The sequence below is a fragment of the Sander vitreus genome, chromosome 20 (genome assembly GCF_031162955.1).
Source record: "Sander vitreus isolate 19-12246 chromosome 20, sanVit1, whole genome shotgun sequence".
NCBI lineage: Eukaryota > Metazoa > Chordata > Actinopteri > Perciformes > Percidae > Sander > Sander vitreus.
In genome coordinates this window covers 28,183,152-28,208,751 of record NC_135874.1, presented here as the reverse complement: position 1 = coordinate 28,208,751, position 25,600 = coordinate 28,183,152, and the positions used below count along the sequence as shown (strand labels likewise).

General features: G+C 44.5%; 1 protein-coding gene across 1 annotated transcript in view; it reads left to right on the top strand.

The window, feature by feature from the left end:
• Positions 1 to 25,600, top strand: part of sptbn5 (spectrin, beta, non-erythrocytic 5) — a 127,115-nt gene that overhangs the window by 30,410 nt on the left and 71,105 nt on the right. The window contains exons 22-37 of the mRNA XM_078278176.1: positions 1,893 to 2,144; positions 3,297 to 3,372; positions 5,513 to 5,724; positions 6,808 to 7,057; positions 8,736 to 8,875; positions 10,078 to 10,177; positions 12,427 to 12,597; positions 13,602 to 13,766; positions 14,406 to 14,495; positions 15,940 to 16,076; positions 17,221 to 17,407; positions 17,575 to 17,684; positions 18,375 to 18,465; positions 18,549 to 18,665; positions 22,783 to 22,940; positions 25,456 to 25,588. Of these exons, the coding sequence (XP_078134302.1) occupies positions 1,893 to 2,144; positions 3,297 to 3,372; positions 5,513 to 5,724; positions 6,808 to 7,057; positions 8,736 to 8,875; positions 10,078 to 10,177; positions 12,427 to 12,597; positions 13,602 to 13,766; positions 14,406 to 14,495; positions 15,940 to 16,076; positions 17,221 to 17,407; positions 17,575 to 17,684; positions 18,375 to 18,465; positions 18,549 to 18,665; positions 22,783 to 22,940; positions 25,456 to 25,588 (2,389 nt within the window). The remainder of the gene's footprint in view (positions 1 to 1,892; positions 2,145 to 3,296; positions 3,373 to 5,512; positions 5,725 to 6,807; positions 7,058 to 8,735; positions 8,876 to 10,077; positions 10,178 to 12,426; positions 12,598 to 13,601; positions 13,767 to 14,405; positions 14,496 to 15,939; positions 16,077 to 17,220; positions 17,408 to 17,574; positions 17,685 to 18,374; positions 18,466 to 18,548; positions 18,666 to 22,782; positions 22,941 to 25,455; positions 25,589 to 25,600) is intronic.

Here is a 25,600-nt window from a genome sequence, read left to right as displayed (position 1 = left end):
GGGGGTATGGTGAAGGGTGTGTGATGATGTGGGGGGGTATGGTGAAGGGTATGTGATGATGTGGGGGTATGGTGAAGGGGATGTGATGATGTGGGGGTATGGTGAAGGGTGTGTGATGATGTGGGGGTATGGTGAAGGGTATGTGATGATGGGGGGGGTATGGTGAAGGGTATGTGATGATGGGGGGGTATGGTGAAGGGTATGTGATGATGGGGGGGTATGGTGAAGGGTATGTGATGATGGGGGGGTATGGTGAAGGGGATGTGATGATGTGGGGGTATGGTGAAGGGTATGTGATGATGTGGGGGTATGGTGAAGGGGATGTGATGATGTGGGGGTATGGTGAAGGGGATGTGATGATGTGGGGGTATGGTGAAGGGTATGTGATGATGTGGGGGTATGGTGAAGGGTATGTGATGATGTGGGGGTATGGTGAAGGGTATGTGATGATGTGGGGGTATGGTGAAGGGTATGTGATGATGGGGGGGGTATGGTGAAGGGTATGTGATGATGTGGGGGGTATGGTGAAGGGTATGTGATGATGGGGGGGTATGGTGAAGGGTATGTGATGATGTGGGGGTATGGTGAAGGGTATGTGATGATGTGGGGGTATGGTGAAGGGTATGTGATGATGTGGGGGTATGGTGAAGGGTATGTGATGATGTGGGGGTATGGTGAAGGGTATGTGATGATGGGGGGACCAAGGGAACTTTATCAGGATCATACTATCCTGGATCCATGAAATAACTGGCCTTTCAAAATAAAAGTCTGCCTGCCTCTATGGGAATCTAACATAGGGGTGTACTGACTTATGCTCCCTGTATTTTAAGGAAGAACATTTATTTATTTACGATACATTATTCATTCACAAAGAAAATTGGTGTCCTTAAAGGTCGGATTTTTCCTAATTTTGTTAATTAAGGCATTAAGATCCTTTTCCAAAAGATTATTTTTGTGGGTGTCCTAATTTGTTCACATGACTGTATGTTAAAACACTTTCCGGTAAATGACGAGCGGGATGAGCGTGATGAACACGATGAACGCAACACATGGAAGCTGATTGGACGAACGCGTCACATGTGTCCAGCGGCTCGTTCGGAATACAATCTCGTATTTTTACGTGTTTCTGAAAACATCTGAAGAGAGATACAGGCCGTGCAGTTGCTGAATCTGTCTTCATTTCAGATCAACAAAGGTCAGTTTAAAAGATCTTCGTCAGATTTTGAGAGGCGGCGAGCCGAGCCAACCGCTCCTCATTTGCATACAGTAGCCTGTCGACATCCCTGGTCCCTCCCCTTTCCACTTTTTAGTGCGAGTAGGGTCCATCGTTCCACACTGAACTTTTTGACTGTTTTTAGGCCGTCATCCTGGTACTTTCAGTGCGTCATCTACACTATCTACTTATAACGAAGTGTGACAGTAGGCGGTTTGAGACACATCCCTGTTTTACACAGCTGCATGTAAACAGGAATATTAGAGGAATATTCACTTTCATTATCCATGGAAACAGCTTAGAGGAATGTCGTCTTTTTCAGAATAAGAGCAAAAAGTGGAATATTATGTGCATGTGAACATACTCACTAGGGGTGCATCATTCAGGAAACGTCACGATTTGATTCAATATCTATTTTTAGGCGATTGAAAAACGATTCTCGATAAAAAAAAAACAATTCACAGTATGTAAATGTGGTTACTTTTCCCATGTGATATAGACATACAATTTAAAAAAATATTTTTAATCGGTAGAGCTTGAATCTCGATACGAATGTGAATTGACTTTTTTGCACTCCCCTAATACTCTAATACTGGAAATGAACTGGTAAAAGATGTTTGATGAGTGCTGACGTGGATTTGATGCGAGTCAGCTCTCCCGTCTCCTTTCGTGTCTGCAGGTGGGATCAGATCCAGCGGCTGAAAGATGAGAAAGGACACGAGCTGCTGAGCACGGCGGACGTGCAGTCCTTCCTGCAGAGCTGCGCGGAGGCCAAAGCTCAGCTGCACGGCCAACTGTCCGGCCTGGACACCGTGGACGTGGGCTGCAGCTCCTTCACCCTGCAGGCCGAGGAGAAGATCCAGACTCAGACCCTACGAGACATCCAGACCCTGGAGGCTAAGATCGCCTACCTGAAGAACGTTGCAAAGATGTATGGCTCTGATCTAGGATGGAGAAACATCATTTATTGAAGTTTCATGCAAATATTTGTATCCGGTGTTTCCGCAGGGTCTTAAAAAGTCTAAATTTGGAAATACAAGTATTGTGTTCTAGGTCTTAACTACATTACATTACGTGTTATTTAGCTGACGCTTTCATCCAAAGCGACTTACAATTGCTATATATGTCAGAGGTTGCACGCCTCTAGAGCTACTAGGGTAAGCTAATACTAGCGTTGTAAGCTAATCAGCGGTCCGCGCTAGCTTGTTAAAAGCTAGAGACACATTCAATTAGCATGAAAACAGATCTCAGAGAACGGTCGACTTGGTACACATGTTATTAACCCCTAGGTTCATTTTGCGCCAGAATGGTCCTTTAAGAATAGAAAGAAATCCCCCCCACCCCTCCACAAACAGCATGAGGCTACAAAAACATCAAAATAAGCAAAGAAAAAGTAAAACAAAGTGATATAAACATCTGGAAAAGTGACAAATGTCCCATTTTTAAAGGTCCCATGACATGGTGCTCTTTGGATGCTTTTATATAGGCCTTAGTGGTCCCCTAATACTGTATCTGAAGTCTCTTTTATATAGACCTTAGTGGTCCCCTAATACTGTATCTGAAGTGTCTTTATATAGGCCTTAGTGGTCCCCTAATACTGTATCTTAAGTCTCTTTATATAGGCCTTAGTGGTCCCCTAATACTGTATCTGAAGTCTCTTTTATATAGACCTTAGTGGTCCCCTAATACTGTATCTGAAGTCTCTTTTATATAGACCTTAGTGGTCCCCTAATACTGTATCTGAAGTCTCTTTATATAGACCTTAGTGGTCCCCTAATACTGTATCTGAAGTCTCTTTATATAGACCTTAGTGGTCCCCTAATACTGTATCTGAAGTCTCTTTATATAGACCTTAGTGGTCCCCTAATACTGTATCTGAAGTCTCTTTTATATAGACCTTAGTGGTCCCCTAATACTGGTGAGCAGGAAAACGGAGTACTCAACCTGAATGTTTGTTGCTTGGAAGTTAAAAGTGAGTTGATTGAATGTTATTTTGTTATTGCAATGTCATCCCGGACCTCTGACCTGGAATAAAAGTCAGATGTGCACCTTGTGAGTGATGCGTGTATTTTCTGTGTTGCAGGAAGCAGGACTGCAGTCCAGCCGAGAGCGCAGCCATCGTGGAGGAGGTTCAGGGTCTGGAGGCTCTGCTGAATCAGGTTTGAGTTTGATTCATCATCACGGACTCAAATGTTACATGTCACACACACACACACACACACACACACACACACACACACACACACACACACACACACACACAAACACACACACACACACACACACACACAAACACACACACACATCATCACAGACTGAAATGTTACATGTCCTCTAGTCCAGTGGTGTCTTTAAGCCGTGTACCCCCTAACCAGCATGAATAATCTTTGGTAGAAAAATAAAGTCTGTATAAAGAGGAAGAATACAGCGATGTCAGCGATAGATTTACTAAACAACAGCACCTGGAAAACATTTAGATGATGATGGAAAAAGGAGACAAAACCTTGGAAAAAGACGGTAGAAAGAAGGAAGTAAGACACGAATAGGTCGGAAATAGTAACAAATACTTCAAAGAGACACAAACTTCAAAATAGTAATAAGTAGTAGTAAAAAAAAACACTGACGTCCAGCTGGGAGGAGGTCTCGGGGAAGACTCAGGACTAGGTGGAGGGACGTCCTGCTGGGAGGAGGTCTCGGGGAAGACTCAGGACTAGGTGGAGGGACGTCCTGCTGGGAGGAGGTCTCGGGGAAGACCCAGGACTAGGTGGAGGGACGTCCTGCTGGGAGGAGGTCTCGGGGAAGACTCAGGACTAGGTGGAGGGACGTCCTGCTGGGAGGAGGTCTCGGGGAAGACCCAGGACTAGGTGGAGGGACGTCCAGCTGGGAGGAGGCCTCGGGGAAGACCCAGGACTAGGTGGAGGGACGTCCCAGCTGGGAGGAGGTCTCGGGGAAGACCCAGGACTAGGTGGAGGGACGTCCTGCTGGGAGGAGGTCTCGGGAAGACTCAGGACTAAGTGGAGGGACGTCCAGCTGGGAGGAGGTCTCGGGGAAGACCCAGGACTAGGTGGAGGGATGTCCAGTTGGGAGGAGGTCTCGGGGAAGACCCAGGACTAGGTGGAGGGACATCCAGCTGGGAGGAGGTCTCGGGGAAGACCCAGGACTAGGTGGAGGGATGTCCAGTTGGGAGGAGGTCTCGGGGAAGACCCAGGACTAGGTGGAGGGACGTCCTGCTGGGAGGAGGTCTCGGGGAAGACCCAGGACTAGGTGGAGGGACGTCCAGCTGGGAGGAGGCCTCGGGGAAGACCCAGGACTAGGTGGAGGGACGTCCAGTTGGGAGGAGGTCTCGGGGAAGACCCAGGACTAGGTGGAGGGACGTCCAGCTGGGAGGAGGTCTTGGGGAAGACCCAGGACTAGGTGGAGGGATTATATCTCTAACCTGGCCTGGGAACGCCTCGGGATCCCCCAGTCAGAGCTGGTTAATGTGGCTCGGGAAAGGGAAGTTTGGGGTCCCCTGCTGGAGCTGCTACCCCCGCGACCCGACCCCGGATAAGCGGACGAAGATGGATGGATGGATGGATATCCAACACGGTATCTCGGCAGTTTGTGAAATGGTGTTTAGTAGTGTAGTATACACGGACTCGTTTATGCCGTAATAGGAAGCATCAGTACGGAGGTTGGGTTTAGGAAAAGAAGTACTCCGTACCGTAGTCGTTCTCTGATCAGGAAAGCTGCTTCCCATTGAAATACATTAGTTTAACGAACGTGCTGACTACCATGAAAAAAACGGAGATAAACGCGTCCGTGTACACGATTCAGTAGATTAAATAACGTGACCATTTCACGAACTGCTGTGAGACTGGGTTTAAATGTTACGCTCCCCCCTGCAATCCTCCAAAGTACCCCAAGAGGGACACTTACCCCAGCCCAGTCTCATGGCAGTTCATGAAATGGTCACATTATTGAACATTTTAGAACCTTTTTTAAACAAGTTTATTTTTACAATGGACCTCATGTTTGAAATTTCTGTGATAGAAAAAAAAAATACAAGCGGCGTATTGATCTACTATTTGATGACGCTGTGCTCAGTCAGCGGGCAACCTGCCGGGTTAATGCCCTCCTCCCAGCCAATCAGAATCAAGCATTCTTAAACGAAGTAGAATAAATAGTGTTAGTGCTGACATGTATAGGCTATGCATTGACCATCCAGTGTTTTAGCTGCTTAGTAAAAGACGTATATGTGTTTAACTGTCTGATGTGGTTTGGGATTGAGTTCCGTCTTCCTGTTGTGTTGTGGACCAGTTGAAGCGCCAGGCTGCAGACAGACAGCAGCTCCTGGAGGAGGCCCGCCGGCTGCAGAGCTTCCAGCAGCGGGCCAAGGAGCTGCAGCGTTGGAGCGGCTCGGTGCTGGACCGCCTCCTGCAGGAGGAGACGGCCGCAGACGTGGCCTCGGCCGTGGGGCTGCTGGAGCAACACCAGGAGCTCCTTCTGGAGATGGAGGAGCACAGGAGCAGGTAAAGGACATGGGCAGCGCTGGAAGAAGTATTCAGATCCTTTAATGCCGTATAAGTACTAATACCACACTGTAATAATACTCTGTTACAAGTTAAAGTCCTGCAGTGAAAGTGTGTACGAATCATCAGGAAAATGTAGTTAAAGTATTAAAAGTAAAGAAGAATCCTCACGTTTTAGAAAGAGGAAAGAAGCCAAACAGTCAATCAACTTTCATTCTGTCTCATTCTGTCTTTCTTTCTCTCTTTAGTTCTGTCTCTTTCTTTCTTTCTTTCTTTCCTTCTCTCTTTCTTTCTTTTTCTTTCTCATTCTGTCTTTCTTTCTTTCTTTTTTTCTTTCTTTCTTTCTCATTCTTTATTTCTTTCTTTCTTTCATTCTGTCTCTTTCTTTCTTTCTGTCTTTCTTTCTTTCTGTCTCATTCTGTCTTTCTTTCTCTCTTTATTTCTGTCTCATTCTTTCTTTCTTTCTGTCTCTTTCTTTCTGTCTCTTTCTTTCTGTCTCTTTCTCTCTTTATTTCTGTCTCATTCTTTCTTTCTTTCTTTCCTTCTCTCTTTCTTTCTGTCTTTCCTTTCCTTTCTTTGTCTCTCTTTCAGTTTCTTTCTTTCTGTCTTTCTTTCTGTCTTTCTTTCTCTCTTTATTTCTGTCTCATTCTTTCTTTCTTTCTGTCTCTTTCTTTCTTTCTGTCTCATTCTGTCTTTCTTTCTTTCTTTCTTTCTGTCTCTTTCTTTCTGTCTCTTTCTCTCTTTATTTCTGTCTCATTCTTTCTTTCTTTCTTTCTTTCCTTCTCTCTTTCTTTCTGTCTTTCTTTCTCTCTTTCTTTCTGTCTCATTCTGTCTTTCTTTCTTTCTGTCTCTTTCTGTCTTTCTTTCTTTCTGTCTCTCTTTTTTCTTTCTTTCTTTCTTCCCGTCTCTTTCTCTCTTTATTTCTCTCTTTCTTTCTTTCTGTCTTTCTGTCTGTCTCTCTTTATTTCTTTCTTTCTGTCTCTTTCTGTCTTTCTTTCTGTCTTTCTTTCTGTTTTTCCTTTCTGTGTCTAGATAATAATATATAATAATAAAGTGAAGTCCACCGTGTTTGTGTCTTCTCAGATTGAAAGAGTTGGAGAAGTCGGGGAAGTCTCTTCTGCAGGGCTCGTCCAATGGGAAGACGGGAGGTGTCGACATCCAACAAACGCTTGACAAACTCAAAGCTGATTGGTCCAAGCTTGATAAGCTGTGGACCAGTAGGAGGGAGTGTTTGGAGCAGGGGGTGGAGCTCCAGAGACTGAACCAGGAGGGAGACCGGATCGAGGCGGCGCTGTCTGGACACGAAGCCCGACTGAGGGTCAAAGACGTCGGGGTGAGGACGCTTCACTGGCAAAAACACGGAAGAAGCACTTAGAGTCATGCTGCGTTCGAGGCAACCCGTAATTCATGTTTTCACAACCTTCTACCACGGAAAGTGACCTGGAACGGCAATCAAACCCATCACTTACTACTCGTGAACTTGTACCAGATAGTTGTAGTCCCAGTTACAGTTTTTAACGTCACACACACATTTCATTTTATTGTTTTATTACGAACAAAAAAATAAATAAAAAAATATATAAAATATATATATATATATATATATATATATATATATATATATATATATATATAAATAAATAAATAAATATAAATAAATAAATAAATATATAAATAAATATAAATATAAATAAATAAATAAATATAAATAAATAAAAATATATATATATACACACACTATAAATATATATATATATACATATTTATATATTTATAAATATATATATATATATATATACATATATATATATATAATGTGTATATATATATATAAATATATATATATTTATAAATATATACACACACACAGAGACATATACACATATATCTATAAAATAAAGTGCGTAGTAACACAACAAAGGAAAAATCCCAATATTTATCCAGTGTAATTATTTAATAATATTAAAAATACTATTACAATCAATATTTCCATAAACTGTCCGACATAAACAACAATTGCGACCCCTGTTGATGCTGTACAGACGCCGGTGATTAACGCTGAGAAATAGAAATAAATAGACAATCAAAACAATATACATACGATTGTGTACTACTACAGGTTATGTTGATAAAATGAAGCCCAGAATATGTCGCAGACTAGAAATAGCTAGCATCGGCTAGCGCTAGCTAACGTCAGCGTTAGGTAGCTGCTAGCTAGAGGAAATACAATAGGGTAAAGAGGACAGAACAGAACAGGAAGGAAGGGAAGGAGTGGTAGCCACTCACTCCTTCACTGTGCAATACATTAATAATCTACTCACATACATACCTGGACTCTCTAACTGCTCTTAACTGCTAATTTATGCTGAATGTCATTTCTTTATTAACTGTACAATAACACAATACCATACATAGTCCTATATATCTATATATTTATCTATATTTATCTGTAGTTTATTGTTGTTTACTTTTTGTAAAAAATATTTAGCTAAAACTTTATTGTTATTGTTACTCTTATACTGTATTTTTTTACACCTGTTTTATACCTAAAATCTGCTGCTGGAAATCTGATTTCCTTGCGGGAGTCATCCCAAAAGGATCAATAAAGAGAAGACTAAGTCTATTCCGTCTATATATCTGTATGTGGTAGGAAGTGGTATACCGCCCAGCACTACCCACAGTCTCCCCATTCTCTCTGCTGATTCCTCACATCTGTATCCACTTTAATGTTCATAAAAGCTCAGTTTTTCGGGTCAGCAGCTTTTGGAAACTTACGTTCTGGGTTCTTTACATTGTTGGTAGTTCATATCACCACAGTGGCTTTTAGGCAAGTTTCTGTTGTTTGTTAGCAGACAGAATTAACGAGGAGAAAAGCTTAAGACTATACAAGCCAATGGAGAGCGGAGAGTTGTTTTCCCCTCTGGTGGGGGTGGGACTTAAATGTGCTCCGTCTCTATACGTTGTGTTTCAAATCTTGTATTTTGTTAATATATGTGTGTTTGTTGATGCAGGACTCGGTGGACAGTGTCCACAGTCTGCTGGGCCGACAGGAGGAGCTGGAAGGCCTCCTGAAGGCTTCGGACCAACGAGTGGATCATTTCACCCAACGGAGCCAGGAGCTCATCAACCAACAGCACTACGCTGCCAAACAGTAAGAGAACACAGCAGAACCAGAACATATGTAGCTCAATATGAATACAGATGGACAAGACGCTGAGACATTTCAGAGTCCAACTCTGTGAAGAGTGTGGAAGTGGAAGTGTGTGTGTGTGTGTGTGTGTGTGTGTGTGTGTGGGTTACCAGTACGTGTGTGTGTGTGTGTGTGTGTGTGTTTATGTGTCTGCTTGTGTGTGTGTGTGTGTGTGTCTGTGTGTGGGTTACCAGTACGTGTGTGTGTGTTACTAGTGTGTGTGTGTGTGTGTGTGTTACCAGTACGTGTGTGTGTTACTAGTGTGTGTGTGTGTTAGTTACCAGTACGTGTGTGTTACTAGTGTGTGTGTGTGTGTGTTACCAGTATGTGTGTGTGTGTGTGTGTGTGTGTGTGTGTGTGTGTGTGTGTGTGTGTGTGTGTGTGTGTGTGTGTGTGTGTGTGTGTGTGTGTTACTAGCGTGTGTGTGTTACTAGTGTGTGTGTGTGTGTTACTAGTGTGTGTGTGTGTGTGTGTGTATGTGTGTGTGTGTGTGTGTGTGTTACTAGTGTGTGTGTGTGTGTGTGTGTACTAGTGTGTGTGTGTGTGTGTGTGTGTGTGTGTTACTAGTGTGTGTGTGTGTGTGTGTGTGTGTGTGTTACTAGTGTGTGTGTGTGTGTGTGTGTGTGTGTGTTTGTGTGTATGTTACTAGTGTGTGTGTGTGTGTGTGTGTGTGTGTGTGTGTGTTACTAGTGTGTGTGTGTGTGTGTGTACTAGTGTGTGTGTGTGTGTGTTACTAGTGTGTGTGTGTGTGTGTGTGTGTGTGTGTGTGTGTGTGTGTGTGTGTGTACTGTGTGTGTGTGTGTGTGTGTGTGTGTGTGTGTTACTAGTGTGTGTGTGTGTGTGTGTGTGTGTGTGTGTGTGTGTGTGTTACTAGTGTGTGTGTGTGTGTGTGTGTGTGTGTGTGTGTGTGTGTGTGTGTACTAGTGTGTGTGTGTGTGTGTGTGTGTGTGTGTGTGTGTGTGTTACTAGTGTGTGTGTGTGTGTGTGTGTGTGTGTGTGTGTGTGTGTGTGTGTGTGTGTGTGTGTGTGTGTGTGTGTGTGTGTGTGTGTGTGTTACTAGTGTGTGTGTGTGTGTGTGTGTGTGTGTGTGTGTGTGTTACTAGTGTGTGTGTGTGTGTGTGTGTGCGTAATGCTGTTTTAAAAACACTGAGTGAATCTGTTAGCATCAAGGAGCGGAGCAGGAGCATCCAGAGGGCCAACATGACACTGAATGAGAGCAGCAGGCAGAGGAGGAGTCTGCTCCTGGCTTCAAAGAAATATCAGGTATTATTACTATTATTATATAACATTACCCTGACCATTGTTTATATAAATACTCCGTATCTGTGTTAGGGGTAACCCAATCGAAGGAGCATACTTTGACTGCCAATCTCACAGTTGAATCTTCACAGAGACATAAAGCCCAGTTCAGACCAAAGATTCCCAACCAACGCTCTGAAACCTGCCAGTTTACACCAATGAGACCAGACGGTATCATCTGCATAGAAACTACTCTTTGTACTTCTGTTCTAACTTCAGACTTTCAGGCTTTTTTGTAGCTGGATATATCATTTGTTGCTTCTAACAACACGTTCTCTCACCCATCTCCTAAAATATGGACGCTTGGTCAGGTGCCTTTGTCGTTCTTATTGACGCTAAAAGTCTCCTTTAGCGCTATAAGTAAACGTGCTTGGTCGGGACTATTGCCGTCCCTTTAGCGCTATAAGTAAACGTGCTTGGTCGGGACTATTGACGTCCCTTTAGTGCTATAAGTAAAGCGTGCTTGGTCGGGACTATTGGCGCCCTTTAGCGCTATAAGTAACGCTGCTTGGTCGGGACTATTGACGTCCCCTTTAGTGCTATAAGTAAACTACGCTTGGTCGGGACTATTGACGTCCCTTTAGCGCTATAAGTAAACGTGCTTGGTCGGGACTATTGCCGTCCCTTTAGCGCTATAAGTAAACGTGCTTGGTCGGGACTATTGACGTCCCTTTAGTGCTTTAAGTAAACGTGCTTGGTCGGGACTATTGACGTCCCTTTAGCGCTATAAGTAAACATGGCTGCGGGACTATATGCGTCCCTTTAGTGCTTTAAGTAAGCAGCTGAGTCGGGACTATTGACGTCCCTTTAGCGCTATAAGTAAACGTGCTTGGTCGGGACTATTGACGTCCCTTTAGCGCTATAAGTAAACGCGCTTGGTCGGGACTATCGATGTCCCTTTAGCGCTATAAGTAAACACGCTTGGTCGGGACTATTGACGTCCCTTTAGCGCTTTAAGTAAACGTGCTTGGTCGGGACTATTGACGTCCCTTTAGCGCTAGAAGTAGACGCGCTTGAGTCGGGACTATTGACGTCCCCTTTAGCTTTTAAGTAGACGCGCTTGGTCGGGACTATTGACGTCCCTTTAGCGCTAGAAGTAACGCACGCTTGAGTCGGGACTATTGACGTCCCTTTAGGGCTATAAGTAACGTGCTTGGTCGGGACTATTGGCGTCCCTTTAGCTCTATAAGTAGACGTGTTGGTCGGGACTATTGACGCCCTTTAGCTCTATAAGTAAACGTGCTTGGTCGGGACTATTGACGCCCTTTTAGCTCTATAAGTAAACGTGCTTGGTCGGGACTATTGGCGCCCCTTTAGCTCTATAAGTAAACGTGCTTGGTCGGGACTATTGGCGCCCCTTTAGCTCTATAAGTAACGTGCTTGGTCGGGACTATTGCCGTCCCTTTAGCGCTATAAGTAAACGGGCTTGGTCGGGACTATTGCCGTCCCTTTAGTGCTTTAAGTAGACAGCTTGGTCGGGACTATTGCCGTCCCCTTTAGAGCTATAAGTAAACGTGCTTGGTCGGGACTATTGACGTCCCTTTAGCGCTTTAAGTAGACACGCTTGGTCGGGACTATCGATGACCCTTTAGCGCTATAAGTAAACGTGCTTGGTCGGGACTATTGACGTCCCTTTAGCGCTTTAAGTAAACGTGCTTGGTCGGGACTATTGACGTCCCTTTAGCGCTATAAGTAGACACGCTTGGTCGGGACTATTGCCGACCCTTTTGCCACAGTTATGTTGAGCAGGGAGAAGTTAAGCGGGATCTACGGGACGGATGGGTTTAGGAAAGGGTCGTGGGTGGGCGTACGGTTCTGTTACACGTGGGAAGAACGGGTTGGAAAGAAAAAAGCGACTACAACAAGCGTGACGAGGGGGACTTGAACCCCGCTCTCCTGGGTGAAAGTCCTGTGTTTGACTCAGTAAACGTTGCTTAACTGAGCTCTTCGTCTCAGATTGATCCTTATGTTCTGGTAAACTTAACTCCGATGTAAGAAGGCGCGGGAATTAATACATTGGAGTCCGATTTGACAGCCCTTAGGGCCTTATTTTAGACATAATTACCACTACACTGGTAAGATGGCTTTGGAAGATGGAAATATATACCCGATTCCAGATATTTAGAAGACTTGAAAACAATTCACTGCCTTAGTAAAAATCTTGATATGTTATATATGTTAATTCAGTCGTCATTGATTGGCTGATTCTGCAGGAGTTCCAGAGAGACGCAGATGAGCTGCTGCTGTGGATGGAGGAGAAGTTTAAGGTGGCGGAGGACGAGTCGTACCGCGACCCCACCAACATCCTCCGAAAGCTGAAGAGACACGAGGCGGCAGAGAGGGAGATGCAGGCTAACCAGGTCTGGCTGGACAGACTGGTTCAGGTAAACTGCTGCTCAGGAAATAATATCGACCTGTCGCATTGTGTAAGTGCAGTATTTTTCAACTTGTTTCAACCCTATTTTCCCATGCCTTAGTGTGTAAGTGATTAATAATGTGAAAAACATCTTTGTACTTGGTCCAATATACAGGCGCCTGTAACTGGCGCCTGTGAACCGGGCTGCAATATAACCCTACAGGACAAATGTTCAGCATCAGTTAGCATCCACTAAAAGTTCTGTTGTTGACAGACTCAGATTATTATTCTAAGTGTCTGACAACATTATGAAAGGATCCCTACAGAGATAGACCTTTTAGTTAAAGAGGAAGATCCTTTTAGTTTAACATTAAACAGCCCCGAAATCACCATCACCAAACTACACCAGACTCCATGTCAATAATCAGGACTTTTAGCGTGTATAGAGCCAGCATATCTCCACCAGACTCCATGTCAATAATCAGGACTTTTAGCGTGTATAGAGCCAGCATATCTCCACATGTAAATGGGTGAATTAAGGGTTTATATCAACTAAACCAGAGTGGTGATTGTTGGAACAGTGGAAAGATGAACCAAGACGGCTTTTCATAGTTTTATTTTGTTTCTGTCCACTTTGAATGAAGTGTGTTTTACGATGCTAAAAGTACTGATTATTTACATGGAGTCTGGTGGTGTTTGGTGATGGTGATTTCGGGGCTGTTTCATGTTAAACTAAAAGGATCTTCCTCTTTAACTAAAAGGTCTATCTCTGTAGGGATCCTTTCATAATGTTGTCAGACACTTATAATAATCTGAGTCTGTCAGCAGCAACAACAGAACTTTTAGTGGACCAAAACTGACGGTGTGCTTTTGCCCATTAACGTTACATTGCATTGTTTCGTCATGCTTAATACTAATCAAAACTAGAAATTGTTGTTCCCATCAGTCACTTTGACACAAAACATAGGAAAATAGGATCCAGGGTTGAAAAATACAGAAGTTACCCTTTAAATGATGCGTATATATGTTCAGCTGGGGCAGGAGATGCTTGCTGAAGAGCACTACAACAGCCAGAGCATCAGCAGGAAGTCGACTCAGCTCGGCACCCGGTGGAGGAGACTTCAGGACAAGATGGCTGACAGAGGAGACAAACTGAGACAGGCGGGACAGCAGGAGCAGCTGATGGAGCTGCTGCAGGTAAAACACTGGCTGAGAAACTGACGCACCACTTTCAGTCATTTTTTAGGATTTCTTAAAAAAGAAAACCGTACTCCTTAAAGGAGTCAGCGTTTCATTTCCCCGTTGTGGCGTTTCATTCCCCCGTTGTGGCGTCCCCCAGAGCAGCCCAGTGTCATGGCAGTCCGTGAAATGGTCACGATCGAAAATCATGACCTGTACACGAAATAAACGAGACAATCGTGAGCTGTACACAAATCAATAAATGAAAATACAGTGACCATTTCATGAACTGGCGTGAGACCGGGAGGAGAGGAGAGGAGAGGAAGATGAAAAGAACAGATGGAGGGATGAAACAAGGAGGTGTGGAGGAGAGGAGAGGAAGTGAGGAATCAGGGAGAAGGAGGAGAAGTTGAGAGATAGGGCCTTCTGTATCTCTATCTCTCCCTCCTCTCCTCTCTCTGCTCCCCTCTTTTTATTCACATCTCTCTCCTGTTCACTTTTTTCTCCTCTCCCTCTCTCTGGTCTCTCTCCTCCTCACCCTTTTCTCCCTCCCCCCTTCTCTGCTCTCCTTTTCTCCCCCTCTCTGGAGTCTGCCTCCTACTTGGTTGACCTGACTCTGTTCAGACTTCCTAACAAAAGTCCTTCTTCTTTCTCCAGGACGCCAAGCTGAAGATCGAAGCCATCCAATGGATGCTGAACAATGCTGCCAAAGGTCATGACCTCCGCTCCAGCCGTCAGCTTCTGAAGGTAAGGTCGGCACTACATACATTTACATGCACACTGATATTCCACTATAATTCAGAATATAACAGTATTATGCTCGAGTAAATGAAACCCCAATCAACAAAACTGCTTAAAAAAAATAATATTAATATTTAAATGCCACCGTAAAACCCCTGGGAGAACCCGGTATACAGCCAGACGGTTTTTTAGCTCTCCTGTTCTAGTTTATGTTCTGCTTTTTGAATTGTTGTTTAATAAATTGCTCTTAAACACATTCAGAGTGGAATTTTTCTCTCATTTCGCATAATTTCGGCACTGGTGATTTTCCTTTGGGGCTGGCTAAAACCTCTGGGGGGGCACCGAAAGTTACTCTATGCAGGAAAAACCCCTGACGTCTTCTCCCACTGTTAGGACTTGTCACCTATTCAGCTCAGTTTGAGCCCCATTTAAACTATTGCAATGTAATATAGAGACAGAGCACATTTAAGGGGAAAACAACTCTCCGCTCTCTGTTGACTTTGTATTGCGTGAAGGTTTCTTTCTCGTCTATTTCGTCTGCTAGCAGACAACAGAAACGTGCCTAAAAGCTGCTGTGTGGTGATATTTACTACCAAACCATGTAAAGATCCCAGAAATTAAGTTTCTATAAGCTTGCTAAAACCTCTTTGGGAGCGGGTGCCAAAAACTACTCTATGAAGGAAAAACCCTGATTGGAAAGATCTCATATCGATTCATAAAATCCAGAATCGGTCTCTGTCTTCTGTATCATGTGAAACTTGAAAAGATCTAAGATCTAATTGGTACCAACATGTGTCTTGCTAGCTTGTTGGTATACGGTTTAAAAAACGCTCCAAAGTTAGGCTACACAAGAGTAGGGGGAATGAGAGGGGGAAACGCCAGAGCAGGGGGAATGAGAGGGAGGAAACACCAGAGCAGGGGGGAATGAGAGGGGGAAACACCAGAGCAGGGGGGAATGAGAGGGGGAAACGCCAGAGCAGGGGGGAATGAGAGGGGGGAAACGCCAGAGCAGGGGGAATGAGAGGGGAGACATGCCAGAGCAGGGGGGAATGAGAGGGGGGGGAAACACCAGAGCAGGGGGAATGAGAGGGGGGGGGGAAACGCCAGAGCAGGGGGAACGAGAGGGGGGAACGCCAGAGCAGGGGGAATGAGAGGGGGGGGACACCAGAGCAGGGGGAATGAGAGGGGGAACACCAGAGCAGGGGGAATGAGAGGGGGGAACGCCAGAGCAGGGGGAATGAGAGGGGGAACACAGCTGGAGGCCATATAAAAAGCTTAGCAGGAATATTGTATTTTTTGGAATAAGGGCAAAAAACAGAATATGATGTGCATGTAAACGTAGACGACGGTAAGACGCCAGACATTTTATATGAGATCCACAGTGATCCGGTGTAGTTTGTTTACATACAGTAATTATTGGGATACTGGATTGTTGGTTGTTTTTCTTCAGGAGCATCAGCAGCTAGAGCAGGAGGCCAAGGAGCTGGCGGAGAAGATCAACTCCATCGTCAGCAGAGCCAAACACCTCGCCTCCAATCACTTTGACTCCCAGAGGATCCTCCAGGAGACCGACACGTACCTCACTCTGTGAGTCCGACAGTCACCGTCCCAAACAGCATCGTCCATATCATGCTTTTCTGGATCTTAAAGAGACGTTGCATGAAATATTCTCCAGTATAAAGGTTTTCTACTTACATACAACATGAGTAAAAGTTACTTTTTAACAGCAAGGGGAGATATATTTTTTTATATCTATACTTAGTAACGTGAGTAATTGTAATTCAGTAGAAATAGATTCATCTCAGGCTACATTTACTAAGCTCTGTTTAAACTAACAAGCCCAAACATCATATCTCATCAACATCCTGATATGCTGGACATAAACGGGAGGCAGCGTGGAGACTAAGCCCCCTGCTGGTAGTTACCATGGTAACGTTAGTAGCTTTAAGTCTCAGAGAACGAGACGTCGTGACCGATGAGACCCAATCAGGACGGAGAAACGTTGGTGTTAGCGTCGGCGTTGCCAAAGGTCTCCGTTTGCGGCCGTTGAAACAAAAGTGTTTCCAAATGTCTCCGGTTTAGGGGCTTGGAAACACCAGAGCAGGGGGAATGAGAGGGGGAGACGCCAGAGCAGGGGGAATGAGAGGGGGAAACACACCAGAGTAGGGGGAATGAGAGGGGGAAACACACCAGAGTAGGGGGAATGAGAGGGGGAAACACCAGAGCAGGGGGAATGAGAGGGGGAAACACCAGAGCAGGGGGAATGAGAGGGGGAAACACACCAGAGTAGGGGGAATGAGAGGGGGGAAACACCAGAGCAGAGCAGGGGGAATGAGAGGGGGAAACACCAGAGCAGGGGGGAATGAGAGGGGGAAACACCAGAGCAGGGGGGAATGAGAGGGGAAAAATACCAGAGCAGGGGGGAATGAGAGGGGGAAATACCAGAGCAGGGGGAATGAGAGGGGGGAAACACCAGAGCAGGGGGGAATGAGAGGGGGAAATACCAGAGCAGGGGGGAACGAGAGGGGGAAACACCAGAGCAGGGGGAATGAGAGGGGGAAACACCAGAGCAGGGGGAATGAGAGGGGGAAACACACCAGAGTAGGGGGAATGAGAGGGGGAAAGATATTCCTTTTACAACAGCTGGTCCTTTTGCAGCAGGGTAAATGTAGCCTTAGACGCAGTGGGACATGAAGCAGGTGATATTGATGGGACGCTGTTTGTGCTGCAGGTTCAAGTCTCTGCAGAAACCTCTGGACCAGCGCCGAGCCCAGCTGGAGGCCTCGGTGCTGCTGTTTGGTTTTTATCATGACGTGGACCTGGAGCTCAGCTGGATCTCTGAACACGTTCCTGCCTCTGGATCGACAGGATATGACAAGTCTCTGGCTGGAGCCATCAGCCTCATGCAGAAACACAAGGTACCAGCTGGATGACAGTTTATCACTTACAAAAACTTATATCCAATAGATCTAAAGCCCAGAATGAGATACCGATCGTAAGAAAAACAACTAAAGGGCGATTTTATATTATGTTTCAGCCTATTTTTAAAGCAAAATAATAGCTTAAACATGATGTGTTCACCTAGGAGTTGCAGGCGGAAGTGAACGCCCACCGAAAACACCTGAACCACGTCCTGGAGAAGGGGCGGGACCTGGCCAAATCCAGCAAATCAGACGGAGAGGAAGTGCTCCAGAGGTGACGTTGTGGTTCTGTGCGGGGTCGATTGACACAATAGGCTCGTTGGAGATGAACTGCGCCTCGCCTAAAGTGGACGAGAGCAGGCGGGAGCAGCTGGGGGCGGTGACAAAAACCTGCTGTCAAGTCGGACAGTTTCCAGCTGATCCATTATCAGACCCGTATATCAGCTCCTACACAGTCTCCAGCTGATTCCAGCATCCTTCAGGCTGAACAGGAAGTCACAGAAACAGTCTCCAGTTGTTTTAATTATGACAGAGTAGCTCTCAACATGCTCTACATGTGATCTGGTGCTGATTTTAATTAACAGACTGTAGATGATCTGTAATCTGAACAGATTTAGTCTCTCTGACTTCTAAACGAGTTCTGAACCAATCAGCTGTTAGATCAGCTGAGAGGCCGGCGTTTCCCAGCATGCCCCTGGGTCCTGGGGTCTTGCAGTGGGTGAAAAGCAACTGCGCTGCCTGGCTCTCAAACCTGCGGCCGCCTTGATCTCGTGAGGTCATCGTTGCCCACGTGTGCGTGACGTCAGAGCAAGTCGGGATCAAGTCAGACACAGATCTACCCAGCATGCATTGGGCGGCGATCGCTGGTGGTCGATTCTGTGCAGACCTGGCTCATCTCGAACGAGCCTATTGTCAAATTTCCTGTTCTCCTTGATAACTGACTCTGTGACTGTTTGTTTTACAGGTGCACACAGCTGAGTGAAGAGTGGGAGGAGTTAGAGGAGGCATGCAACAGGAGAGCAGCTCACCTGAGCAAGGCCATCACCAGAGAACAGGTGAGATGGAGGGATATATGAAGATACGTTTGTTATTTTGGATTTATTTAGTGCTGATTTATTGTTTCTCTGAATGTCTCCAGCTGCTGCTGGACTGCTCGGAGCTGGAGTCCAGGCTGAATGAGACTCTCACTCTGGTGAATACCGACGACTACGGCAAAGACCAGCTGGCCACACAGAGTCTCCTCACCAAACATAAGGTACAACACACTCTGAGGTCTCTATTTAACCCTTGTGTTGTCCTCCCGACTGAAGACAACACAAGGGTCAACATTTTTTTCCAGGTTTTTTTCCGGCACCTTTTGTTGAATATGTTTAGTTTTTGTCATTTTCAAAGTCTTTGACTCTTTTTTTTGATATTTTTGTTGCTTTCTTGTCTCTTTGTTTGACTTATTGTCACTTGTAATCTTTTAGACACTTTTTTTACTTTTACATTTGACACTTTTTTCCCCACTACTACCAACTTATACCACAAGTTTTACACTTATTCTTGGAATTCAGGGTCAATACACCTACTTTTTGTGTTTAAAAAGCAGAAATATGCTATAACATTGAATAAAACACCCACAATTCAGTGAAAGTAGTGAACTGATCCTTCATTTTACTTGAGAGATCATTTTATAGAACCATCCATGTTCATTTTAGGCAATGTGGTTGAAAGAAACCCAAATCTCTCTTTCTCCCAAATTTGACCCGAAGACAACAGGAGGGGGGGGGGTCCTTTCTTTACTTTTTATGCCTAATTTCCCAACAAAATCTTTGAAGTTGGTCCAGTATTGAGCGAGAACGCTGTACCCAGCAGCCGCGAAACGGGCTGCAACACAACCCTGCAGGACAGATGTTCAGCGTCTGCTTGCGTCCACTTAAAGTGCTGTTTTTGCCGCTGACAGACTCAGATTATTATTATTCTAAGTAATAATAATCTGAGCCTAATTAGCCTAATCGAAGCATATTTATTTTCCTAGTAATCTGAGCATGCCAGTGGCTAAAAACTTTTAGTGGACGGAAACTAAATGTACCCAATTCACTCACATTGCAGCTTGTTTCTCCGCTGCCGACTGCAGCGATCTCGCTTAATACTGCACCAGTGTTAAAGATTGTTGTTCCCATCAGTCACTGAGACACTAAAACCATAGGAAAATAGGGTCCAGGTTAAAAAAATACCTACGTTACCCTTTAAAATCATAGGGTACCTTGGATCCTTCCCTGTGGAAACAATCTTTACTTTGTATTGGTGAACGTTTTTTGCATTTTTTGCCCAGGTTACCGCCAAATTTAGAGCTTAATTTGCCTTGGAGGTTGGTGCATACATAAACATAAACATATTAAAGGTGCCCTGCATCACGTATTTCATTACGTTGTGGTAATGTCTGAAGGTCTACCATGGACGTTGTAGCATTTTTTGTGGAAAAAAGGCCTTGGTTACCTTGTTTCGAGCCATTCTAGCGTGGTATAGAAACCCTGCAGGAAGACTCAGCTCGATTTGTGGCAGTTCTCATTAATATTCAACGAGCTAAGCTGCTCGACTCTGATTGGCTAACAGCTAGCCAATGAGAGCCTGGCTATCAGAATCCTTTACCCAGCGCAACTGGGCGAGCTCATGAATAGTAATGAGCTCAGGCAACATGATGTCAGACTGACCACCTGTTGTAATTGGCCTGATTTCTCCGCTTAGCTAGCAGTGGCTAGAGCTGACAGAGGAGGCAGCAGCTCATCTTCACATTCACCACATTACACAAACACATATGGACCCAACAACATATTTAAAAGAAATACAAGGAAAAACGGTTTTGTGTGGCAGGGCACCTTTAAAAGGAAATAATCAATAATAAAAGAAACGATAACCTATACAAATATGTACAACATAACTGCTTAATAATAAGAAAAGAAGGCTATATTGTAGTGTAGTCCAAATACTACGACATAAATAATATGTCCTGGATATCTGTAATTTCATTCTTTGGCTACATTATTATTATTGAAACTTTCATGCCAACAAAACCCCGTTTTAATTGAATTGAATAGTATATGCAATGGACAGGTATATAGTCCAGGATTTTTTTTTTTTTTTTTTATGTTTTTTATTTACTTTTTATTAGTTTTCTTTATTTTTTTTATTTTATTTTACCTTTATTTAACCAGAAAGAGACTCATTGAGATTAAAAATCTCTTTTTCAAGAGTGTCCTGGCCAAGACAGGCAGCAGTACAACCACACATACAGTACATACAACCACACATACAGTACATACAACCACACATACAGTACATACAACCACACATACAGTACATACAACCACACATACAGTACATACACACACACATACAGTACATACAACCACACATACAGTACATACACACCACACATACAGTACATACAACCACACATACAGTACATACACACACATACAGTACATACAACCACACATACAGTACATACAACCACACATACAGTACATACAACCACACATACAGTACATACAGTACATACAACCACACATACAGTACATACAACCACACATACAGTACATACAACCACACATACAGTACATACAACCACACATACAGTACATACAAACACATACAGTACATACAGTACATACATACAGTACATACAGTACATACAACCACACATACAGTACATACACACACACATACAGTACATACAACCACACATACAGTACATACACACACATACAGTACATACAAACACACATACAGTACATACAACCACACATACAGTACATACAGTACATACAACCACACATACAGTACATACAAACACACATACAGTACATCAGTACATACATACAGTACATACAGTACATACAACCACACATACAGTACATACAACCACACGTACAGTACATAACCACACATACAGTACATACAGTACATACAACCACACATACAGTACATACAAACACACATACAGTACATACAACCACACATACAGTACATACAGTACATACAACCACACATACAGTACATACAAACACACATACAGTACATACAAACACAGAATACGCAAAAACACCAAAAAACATAAAACAACTGACACAGCAAAGCTTTCAAAGTCAACCACAATCCTAAACACATCAGGCAGAACATCTGCAGCCAGATGTTCTGCCTCCAAGTCAATCATCATCCTCTTAAAAGCGACCAATGAGAGCAGCTCAGTGAGTTTCATGGGTTTCTGTAACATGTTCCAGGCAGAGGGAGCAGCAAACGTAAAGGCCTTTTCTCCCAGCTCAGTTCTAACCTTTGGAACAGACAGAAGGAAAAGATCCTGGGAACGAAGATTGTAAGTCCCGGTACTATTTACACTGATATAGGTCAGAAGGTAGGATGGAAGGAGACCTAAAATAGCCTTGTAAATAGCCTTTAATGTGCCATCTGGGCACGAAACATACATCATACCATAAAATAACATGATAAGGGGAGGATTAGTGCAATCAATTAAACAGCAATTAACATAAGCACATCATATATAACAATATAAAGATGCTGTTTGAAAATAGGAAAAAAATACATTTCTTGATAAAGGATTCAAGACATGACGAAAGGAGGATTTGTGCATTAAATAAAACAGCAGTTAACATAAGCACATCATACATAAAAATTATAAAGATGCTGCTCGAAAATAGGGAAAAAACATTTCTTATTAAGAGGATTTAAACTTATTTTTGCGATCTATATGAAGTCAGGTCATGTTGACACACAGCTAAGCCATTTTGACCAGTTCTCTTCAAAAATATCAGTTTATTTCCTTAGTTTGAATGTAATTATCTCCATAACATATATATTATACATTATATCAATCCACTCATTTATTGTTGTCTTTCTTAAGCCATGTTCTGGTCAGAGCTTTTTTACACCCCACTAACAACACACTCAAAAGGTATTTGTCTCGCTTTGCATAGTCATATCCATCCAGATCACACAGGTACATAACATTTTCCTTTTAAAAACAGACTCCAGAACCCCAAGAGCCTCTCTCCAAAATGGAGCCACGGAGGGGCAGCTCCAAAAAATATGAAAATGATTTGCTAAAGTATTCCCACAGGACCTCCAACAGGCAGTCTGATTTGAATAGTAGGTCTTTTGTGCTGGAGAACAAAAGAGTCGAGTCACAAAGTGAATACCTTCCAGGAGGGAGAGCTTGTCACTGACCACTGCTGTCTGCAAGTCCTGTCCCATTCTTGTGAGACTGTAGTCCAGGATGTTTTTTAATGTAATGTGTGTCTAGGGGTGGAGAGGGTTAAGAGACTGTGTCAGGTCCTTGTGTGAACAGTATCCTGATGATTCCCTGGCTGCAGGTGTTGGAGGGCCAGCTGCAGGTGCTGGAGGTGGAGGTGGAGGAGTTGGGAGACCAGGTGGAGCAGGCGGGTCAGACCTGGAGCCTGGAGGAGCTCAGCAGGCCCTACAGTCGCCTCAGCAGCCTGAACCAGCAGCTGCAGCACCAGGCGGCTCTCAGGTAAACACTCACTCATAGGGCCCTATTTTAACGATCTAAGCACATGGAGTAAAGCGCCTGGAGCAGGTGCGTTTAGGGCGTGTCCAAATGCACTTTTGCTAGTTTGATGGCGGAAAAAAGGGTCCGTGTGCCGGGCGCATGGTTCAAAAGGGTTGTTCTTAGTGTCTTCATTAATCATACGTGTGTTTTGGGCGTAACATGCAATAAACCAATCGGAGCAACCCGTTCTCATTCCAAACTCGTAAAATCAGGACGTTTGGACAGTGGCTGTTAGTGTCTGATGCGACGAAAAAGGCGTCTTTGAGTGTGTTTGTGTAACGCACCGGGGAGAGCAGCAGTTAGAGAGGATTTAGCGAGTAGTATGTAAGGAGGTTGGTTGGGGGGGGTGGAAGGGTCAAACACAGGACTTTCACCCAGGAGAGCCGGGTTCACGTCCTGCTTGTCACGCTTGCTTTAGTCGTTTTTTTCTTTCCTCCCGCGTGTCACAGAACCGTACGCCCACCCACGACCCTTTCCTTAACATAACTGCGTCAAAAGGGACAACAATAGTCCCGACCAAGCACGTTTACTTAAAGCGCTAAAGGGACGGCAATAGTCCCGACCAAGCACGTTTACTTATAGCGCTAAAGGGACAACAATAGTCCCGACCAAGCACGTTTACTTAAAGCGCTAAAGGGACGCCAATAGTCCCGACCAAGCACGTTTACTTATAGCGCTAAAGGGACGGCAATAGTCCCGACCAAGCGCGTTTACTTACAGCGCTAAAGGGACGCCAATAGTCCCGACCAAGCACGTTTACTTACTTCTGCATGTGTGTGTGGTGCTGTGCGTCCCTCTGTTGGGAAACTGACAACTGCGTCTGTCTTAAACTAGCAAAGACACTTGCGTCGGGCTTTGCGCTGCGCCGGGTGCAAGATAGGGCCCATACTGTTCTAACATTACTCTGCAGAACTCTAACCCTGATTATCCACCAGCGCTAGCAGCAGCGCAATCGGTTAGCCACCTCGTTCTCAATGGCAAAACACTGCTACAACACACACTAGTTCACCATAATCTCCAAAAGAACTACTTCCATGTCCCTGTTCTGCAGGTATTCAACACAAAGGTGGAAGTGTTCCCTCATTTAGAAGAAGTCTCCCAGCTAATCCTGCCTTGTACTGACCGAAGCTGGAGAAACAGCTAGCTGATGTGGTATTAGCTAAAGTGGTTAGCACACACTTATGTTTCTGCCGATGATGTAGATGGCCCTGCTGATGTTGACCAGCTGACCCGGAGACTGAAGGCAGGACACATTCAGAAACCGTTTCTCACTCAATACAGCATGGATGTTTTTTTCGAAGTTGTCTTAATCATCTTCAGAATCAGAAAGGGTTTTATTGCCAAGTACGTTTTTTAACACATACAAGGAATTTGTTTTGGTGTTGTTGGTACACGTCACACATTCTTCATCATCTGAGTGTCTTTTCAGCGGCCAATAACCAACACGTTCTCACACTCATCTCGTAAAATATGGACGCTTGGTCAACTGCCTTTGTCGCTCTTATTGACGCTAAAAGTCTCCTTTAGCGCTATAAGTAAACGTGCTTGGTCGGGACTATTGGCGTCCCTTTAGCGCTATAAGTAAACGTGCTTGGTCGGGACTATTGTCGTCCCTTTAGCGCTATAAGTAAACGTGCTTGGTCGGGACTATTGTCGTCCCTTTAGCGCTATAAGTAAACGTGCTTGGTCGGGACTATTGGCGTCCCTTTAGCGCTATAAGTAAACGTGCTTGGTCGGGACTATTGGCGTCCCTTTAGCGCTATAAGTAAACATGCTTGGTCGGGACTATTGGCGTCCCTTTAGCGCTATAAGTAAACGTGCTTGGTCGGGACTATTGCCGTCCCTTTAGCGCTATAAGTAAACGAGCTTGGTCGGGACTATTGCCATCCCTTTTGACGCAGTTATGTTAAGGAAAGGGTCGTGGGAGGGCGTACGGTTCTGTGACACGCGGGAGGAAAGAAAAAAACGACTAAAGCAAGCGTGACAAGCAAACGTGAACCCCGCTCTCCTGGGTGAAAGTCCTGTGTTTGACCCAACCAACCTCCTTACATACTACTCTCTAAATCCTATCTAACTGCTGCTCTTCGAGTTCGGAATGAGAACGGGTTGCAATAACTAACTTAATGTTGGTTTTGGAACACCAGGGGCACGTTCAATCTCAAAACGGCGTGCACCGTGTTGCTACGGATTCCGTGTTGAACGACATGTTTCCTCAGAACGCTGTGAAAGGGTTGAGATATGTTTTCTCTCGTTTGGTGGGTGTGTCTCTTGTTTATCGGCTGTGTCACAGGTGATACCCAATCAGCAGAGACCTGCATGTAAACTCTTGGTATGAAGGCAGAGCTCTCTCGCGCACACAGCAGGATGTTTAACCCACCCCAGTTTCAGTTTATAAAAACCTTGTTGCTAGGTTTTGTCGGGGTTGAACATGGCCCTGATTTCACCCTTTGACTTCACGTTTCTCCCTCCCCTGCAGGGGTCAGAGGTTAAAGGAAGTCCTCCATCTCCACGAGTTCAGCCGAGAGTCATCCGAGTTGGAGGACTGGATGAACCAACAGAGACAGACAGCCGAGTCTCAGGACCTGGGCAACGACTACCAACACGTACAGGTAACACTTCCT